General features: G+C 42.9%; 1 protein-coding gene across 1 annotated transcript; it reads left to right on the top strand.

Annotated features, from left to right (window-relative positions):
- Window positions 1–1,306: 1,306 nt before the first annotated feature.
- On the top strand, window positions 1,307–6,446 carry LOC103176223 (fat storage-inducing transmembrane protein 1). The gene is made up of 3 exons (XM_007889637.2): window positions 1,307–1,859; window positions 2,775–3,382; window positions 6,139–6,446. The coding sequence occupies exons 1-3, from the start codon at window positions 1,678–1,680 to the stop codon at window positions 6,177–6,179; spliced, it is 831 nt and encodes a 276-aa protein (XP_007887828.1). The 5' UTR covers window positions 1,307–1,677; the 3' UTR covers window positions 6,180–6,446.
- The last annotated feature ends 834 nt before the right edge of the window (window positions 6,447–7,280 follow it).

The raw sequence follows: 7,280 nt of genomic DNA, 5'->3' as shown, positions 1-7,280 counted from the left end.
GGTGAATAATATAGAGTCCCATATTATTTTTGATAGTAAAACATAGAATTCATCAGCCATCTGCCTGTTTAGGTAGATGTTAGAGATCCCATGGCACTATTTGAAAAGAGAAGGGAGTTTCTCCTGTTGCCCTGGCCAACAATCCACCAAATAAAATTGATTACTCAATCCATGGCTCTTTGTGGGACATTGCTGTGTCCAACGGGCTGCTGTGTTTCGCCCCAAAGTACACAATCACACCACTTTACAGTATACTCTGTGAATCACTTTAAGGCAAAGTGATAAGACATTATATCAAACGCAACGATTATTATTCTTATCCTGTAAAGCCTTTTCAGAGGCCTCGATGATGTGATAAGGCACTATATCAAATGCTAGGATTTTTATTATTATTCATGGTACAGATTATAAGAACTAGCAGTGAGTGAACCCCTCTGGTACTGTTAGTGATAGGGAATGTGATTTGTTGTTGGAGCTAATGAGGTTTTCGACTGTGATGATAAGCCCGTAGTCCTGAACTGTGCTGAGTGTGTGCCCCGGTACTAATTTGGCTTGGATAGTCTAGGGTTGCAATATTATACTGTGAAATGTGATTCCAGGGACCCTGAATAGGCTAATAGCGATGGTATTCTGGCAGAGTTCAGATGAGGAGACTGCATTGCAACATTCCAAACATAGTTCTCTAGCAAATCATTGCACAAGAACGGTTCACAAGCTCACAGGATTGCTTTTGGTTGAAGAGGGCCCTTGGCCCACCTGATCTCACCCCTCCAGAAACAACGTACACAGCATCAAGCTGCTTTTTAAATGAGTCCCAGTTCCCTGGCCTCGACCACCCTTTCTGGCAACCTGTCGATTAATTCCCCTCCGGGTTAAAAATAAAATGGTGTATGTCCTGAAATTGCCTTTGCAACTCTAAACCCATGTCCACTTGTTCTGCTAACTTGGTATATCCTAAATTTATGGATTTATTTTTCAATCCTATTAAAAAAGGTTATACACATCTATAAGTTCTCTTTTGAGTTGACTTCTCTGAAGACTGAAGAACTCTAGCTGGTCTAATCGTTGTTCATTGCTCATTCCCCTCTCTCTTTCTCTGTTTCTTTCAATCTCTCTGTCTCTCTCTCCCTGTCTCTTTCTCTGATGCTCTCTGTCTCTTTTAATCTCTCTCTCTCTGTCTCACTATCCATCTCTCTCTCACACTCTTTGTTTCTCTCTGTCTGTCTCTGTCTTTGTGTGTCTCTCTTTCTTTCTGTCTCTCTCTCTCTCTCTCTTTGGCTCTCTGTCTGTCTCTCTGTCTGTCTCTCCCAGTTTCTCACTCTCTCTCTCTCTCTCTGACATTTTGACAGCTGCTGGTTTCCAATTTTAGACACAAATCCAGGGGGAGGGGACGAGTGAGGGTCGTGCGTGAAGCCTGTGCACAAGGCCTCTTTCTCTCTCTTTCTTTCTCTCATTCTCTTTCTCGCTTTCCTCTTTCGCTCATTTTTCCTCTCCTGCTGACTTGTTCTCTCTCTTGCTATCCCTCTTAGTTGCTTTTGGCGAACACTCACTCTCGCTGTGTCCATGTGTTTAGCTCTCGCTCTCTTACATTCACTCGCTGTCTGTTCCTATCTCTGTAAAAGTTGTTCTCACTCTCTCTCTCTCTCTCTGTCCTTCTCTCTCTTTCTCTGTGTCTAGATGAAGCTGTTACACTCTGCTCTGTGTGTAGTGACTGACCAGACGGCAGCTGTACTGAGCCACTGGTTTGTCAGGAGATACTTCCAGCTCTGGCTGGCTCTCCTCGTCACCTTCACCCCGCTCCTGGGGGACTTGATCAGCCCCAGAGTGGTGTTTGCCAAACCTCGCAACTACTTCAACGTGTACGTGTGTTTGTTTGTATATGTGTTTGTGTGTGTGTACATGCATGTGTGTGTTTGTTTGTGTGTGTGTGTGTGTATGTGGGTGCATGTGTGTGTTTTTGTGTATGTGTGTGCACATGTGTATGTATGTGCTTGCGTGTGCGTGTCTGTGTGTGTCCATCCACGTGTCCACGTGTGTGTGGGTGTGTGTGAGAGTCTGTGTGTGTGCTTGCATGTGTGCCTGTGTACCTGTGTATGCCTCTGTGCGTGTTTCTATGTATGTGAGTGTCTGTATGTGTATGTGTGCGTGTGCGCACGCTCGCTTCTGTGTGTGTGTAGGTGTATATCTGTGTGTCTGTATGTGTGTGGGTCTGTGTTTCTGCGCAAGTGGGTGTATGTCTGTTTGTATGTTTCAATCCTTCTCACATCACTCTCTGTCTCAAGCACATTCTTTCTGTGTCTCACACTCTCACCCTCTCATCCCCTCTCTCACACTCTCCTTCTCTCTCGTCTCTCATACTGTCTTTCTTTCTCTGTCTCTCACACTTTCTCTCTGTCTCTCTCTATCTCTTATCTCTTTCATTATTTCATTCTTTCCTCTCTCATACTGTTTCTCTGACTTTCTCTCTGTCTCTATCTCTCTCTCTCCTCTCACTTACCTTCAATCTCTCTCTCTCTCCCATCTCTCACACTTTCTCCCTCTCACTCTCTCCTCTCATCTCTCACTCTTTGTCTCTGTCTCACATACTCTCACGCTCCCTCGCTCCTTCTCATGCTCTCTCTCATGCACGCTCTCTCACACACCCTCTCCCTCTCTCCTCTCTCATCTCTTTCTCTCTCCTCTCTCTCATCTCTCACTCTCTCCTTCTCTTTCACTTCTCCCTCTCCCTCTGTCTCTCACCTCTCTTACACTCTATCTCTCTCCTCCCCCCACAGGCGTCTGGTTGACTCAGCCTGGAGTTGGACGTGTGTCCTGACCGGTGGCCACCTGCTGCTCACCTCCTACCTGTCCTCTGGGAGTTTGCTCACCACACTGAGACACCAGAGCCGGCTGCTGGCTGGCACTGTCCTCAGTGTGGCTTGCCTGCGAACCTTCATCCTCATAGAGACTGTCACCGGCTCTTGCTTTCACCAGACCCCAGAAGGACTGTTACTCATCGAGCTGGCCGATCGGCCCTTCTGCCTCATGCAAGGCTTTCTTTGGAAAGGCTACAGCATCTCGTCCCAGTCGTTCCTGCTCACGTACTCCTCCTTGGTCACCTTGGAGGAGCTCTCAATCCTCAAACTCTACCTAGCCCATGGCTACCCAGCTAGTGGGGCTTTCCGCCTCACCTTCCTCCTCGCCAGCCTCCTCCTGCCTCTCTGGAGCTTTCTCCTGGTGTCAACCACCCTTTTTTTTCACCACTTTTCTCAGAAGATCGTCGGGGCGACCTTCGCCCAGCTCTGCTGGTACCTCACCTACAAAGGCTGGTTTCTGTGCCGTTACTCACCGGGCTGCCCTGGGCTGCACCTCCTGAGGCCTGCACGTCAGCCCCTCAGGCAGTGTACGTGTGGGGCTGTTGGCTACTGAGGGGAGGAGATGGTCACTGGGTGAAGCAATGTTTGACCGATAAGTGGTTTGCAAAGAAATATTATACAGTAAACCCCTGATAACTCGACCCTGGCTTACAATGTCACTACCATTTAACTCGTCACTACCGTGCTGTCAATGTCTTGGCCACATTTATTTTTATGTATTTATATGCCTAACTCACCGTTCCAGATAATCCATCACTGAGCACTTTTCCCTTGGAGTGAGAAGTTATCAGGAGTTTACTGTACGGAGGGATAGATCTCTACGGACTATTGAGAAAAAAATAATGATTTTGTGACCTCAGGTTTCACCAATGTGCCCAAGTCAGGGGTGTGGGGTGAGTGATATCAGTGGCTTTAGAAATAATCTTTAAGAATGAGTAAATAGTATAGTGTCTCATAACAAACCCAATAAAACATTCGATAATTACTGATCCTGTTCTGAATCATTGCATTTTTCACCCCACAAGAATAAACTGGAAAAGAACAGTCAATATTCTTTGCTCTTGGCAGCATTACCTTTTCTTGCTCAGGTGTCTCTGTTGCTTTTACAAGCTCATGCACACAGTACAGTGGTGAGGAGCAAAGCAAGTTATTATATAATTCGTGCCTTGGTAACTTGCCCTTTGTAGGGCAATATGTTATTTTCTAAAATATGAAAAATCATCAACATCTGAGGAACTCCAGATGATTTCACTCAATTTTTACATGGTACAGATATGATAGAGAAGCCATGTCTCTTCATAGCACCATGATGTTCCTCTGTCTTCTTTCCTTTGAAGTCCAGCATCCTCTTCCACCTCCTCTGCCTGCCCACCCACTGTGAGTTCAACAGTCCTCCTCCATCATATTCACCTTGATAAAAGTAGTTAAGCCTTCAGCCTCTCTGTCCCCAACCTATGGAACTCCATTCCACATTCCCTTCACCTCGTTCCCTTTTTTGCCTCCTTCAGGGCATGCCTCAAGACCCTCCACTTCAACTGTGCCTTCGGCCACCGTCCTATCCTTTCTGCCCTCCACCCTTCCTGATCCCAACCTCGCCCATGCTCGGGTCCTAATCCCTGAATGTTCAGCACCGTGGGATGTCCTCCCAACGTGAAAGGTACTTTATAAATATAATTTTGTATTGTGTCAAAGCACTTTGACACCTCTCCTGACATGAAAGGCCCTATATAAATGTAAATTGTATTGTAGTGTCCCTGCCAGCTCTACGAAAGAGTTATCCATTCAGATTCCACTTACTTGCAGTTTCCCATACCTCTTTATTTTACCTTTTCAAAAATCCATCAAACTCCCTTTATAAAGCTATTACGGATTCTGCTTGAATTGCAGATTCTGGTAAGCTATTATACCCTGACAAAGCGCTATAGAAAACTAATCTCCAATCCTGTTCCTTATTTTTTTCTGGCAATTATCTTAAATTTGTGCTTAACTAGATACCAACTCACCATTCAGTAGAAATAGTTTTTTTTTAATTTACTCCATATATTTTGAATACCTATATTATGTCTCCTCAATCTTCTTTGTGCCTGTCTATCGTTCAAGTGAATCTTCTTTGTCCTCATTCCATTGCCTTAGAAGATCCTACAGTGGCATCTCTCCAAAAGTAGAGTGCCAAGAACTAGATACAATACTCAAAGTACAACCCAATCAATGATATGTACAATTTTAGCCTTACTTCTTTGTGTTTATATCCTTTGCTCCAATGTATAAAACCTGAGAACCAATTATGGTTTTCACAGTTCTGTCAATTTGTTGTTCTATTTTTAAAGTGTTGGATAGGTTCATTCTTAGGTCTCACTGTGGTTTCACTCCTTTTAAAGTTTTATCATTTTGTGTATAATTATGCTTCCACTCAAAGTGCATTACTGCACATTTATCTGAATTAAGTTTGATTTGCTATCCATTTTTCCAATCCACTAACCTGCCAGTGTTCTTCTGAAGTCTCTTACAGTTCTTATTGCAGTTCTAATTGACCACTGAAGAATTCCACTGTTTACATCCCACAGGTCTAATGGTCTTGAAACTCTTCCCTCCAGTATTTCTGCATGTGAGTGTGAGCTAGAGTAGGAAGATCCTTGACTATACTATTAATTTTAATTATGTTTAATGCAAGTATAATTTCTTCTAGGAGCTCCTACTCAGTGGAAATGAAATTTAAGGCACATAGCTTTTAACTACTACATCTTTGAGATTCAGAAAAACAGTCTGTAGCAACCAAATATTACGTGACCTACTTGCATAGAAAGACACTAAAAGGTAGAGCTGTCATGAATTTCCTGGTCGCAAAGTCCTTCTTTTGATGTTTTAGTGAAATTGGAGTAGAAATCTGGATTAAATTTTGGGTAAAACAGAAGTGGTGCAAGATTCAACTGTTCTCTCATTCAGAGATAACTCATCATCAAGTGACTGATGTTGCTTATGGGTATGCATAATATACCTCAATTCAATTGCTATTTAAGGAATACAATGGTTCCGAAGACATAGAGGATGGATATCAGACATCTCAGAAAATGAGACTTTTAGCTGGAGGTAACAAGTTGAAATTCTTATAATGGGTGTAAGCAATCCCAGAATTCTGGGTTGCCTTAAGCTGACCAAAGAAAATCGTAAAGTCTCATGGACATGTTTACTTCATATAGGCTGACTATATGGTGCAAATGCACAAAGGCCAGAATAAATGGAAGAATAAAGAACAAAAAAGTTAAATATTGTCTTTGGTTTGCAGCTGGTGTTTCGAATAACATGTTGAACAGACTGGCTATGTGACCAAAAAGGGATAAAGAAGCAGAGATTTTGGGGTGGAATCAGAAGAGCTGAGTTTGGGGAAAGAGTAGCTAACTGCTACCAATCGCGAGGAAAGAGATAGACTACAATCAACTATTGTTCCTCCACGAAAACCACTGTATTGGTCTGTTCAACTCATTGCAGTGAATTGTACTAATCTGCTGCAAGCATTAATTTGATTATATAAAATGTATAATGTTGATATTTATAACCTTGCTAATCTTTATTAAAATTTACTAATTGAAGCAATTTGAGAGTTTGTGTCAGTTCATACTTCACCACATGAAATTCAAGACAAATTGTCACCCTCACAGGGTGTTGGAGAAGTGTTGAAGTTCAATGGGTACAAGATCATGAAAATTGAAACACGTGAAAACGATTGTTAAAGTGTTTTGAATTTTAGCTAAATTGTGAGATTCAAAGTGAGAAGGGTTTAGTACAATTGGAGGAATAAAGTATATAAGTATGGAAGAATTGATGAAACTCTATGTAGAGAAAAAAGCTCCCTAGACATGAGGAGCAGTTTAACGAGAACTAGAGAGTGGCGCACTGATTCAGACATGCAGTCTACATGAGAAAAAGAAAGTGAAAACAGATCAAAGCAAGGCAGTTTGGATCAAATCTTTACTTGTGGAAAAGAGTGCTCTCAAAGCAGAAAAAGAGGAATCTGTCAGTACTTCCCGTTGAGAAGAGAAGCTAGCCAGTACAAAGGAATGGTTGGTGACCTTTGAGGAGCAGTTGGTGACTGCTCAAGAGCAATTTCTGGTTACTCAGGAGAACTTAAAGAAACTCCAAGAAATTCGGAAACCGGTTAAGCAGAACTGGAAGAAATGTTGGCAGAAGAAAGAGCTGATAGGCGGCAAGTAATGGAAACATGCACGAAAAGGATGCATAGCCTGAAGGGACGTGGTGATTATTATCAGGCAGAAGCCTCCGATATGAAAAAGCAGGCACAGGATTGGTATGGGGATGAGAAAGACTTAGGAAAAGGGATAGCATGGTTAAAGAGGCAGAACAGCGATCCGAAAGCTACTGTAAGAATACAAGCTGCAATGTCAAAGGCAAGCAGAAAAGGGGATCCTG

This window comes from Callorhinchus milii, unplaced genomic scaffold (genome assembly GCF_018977255.1).
Source record: "Callorhinchus milii isolate IMCB2004 unplaced genomic scaffold, IMCB_Cmil_1.0 Scaffold2, whole genome shotgun sequence".
Lineage (NCBI taxonomy): Eukaryota > Metazoa > Chordata > Chondrichthyes > Chimaeriformes > Callorhinchidae > Callorhinchus > Callorhinchus milii.
The sequence above is the reverse complement of the archived record's forward strand: the minus strand, read 5'-3'. Positions and strand labels throughout refer to the sequence as shown.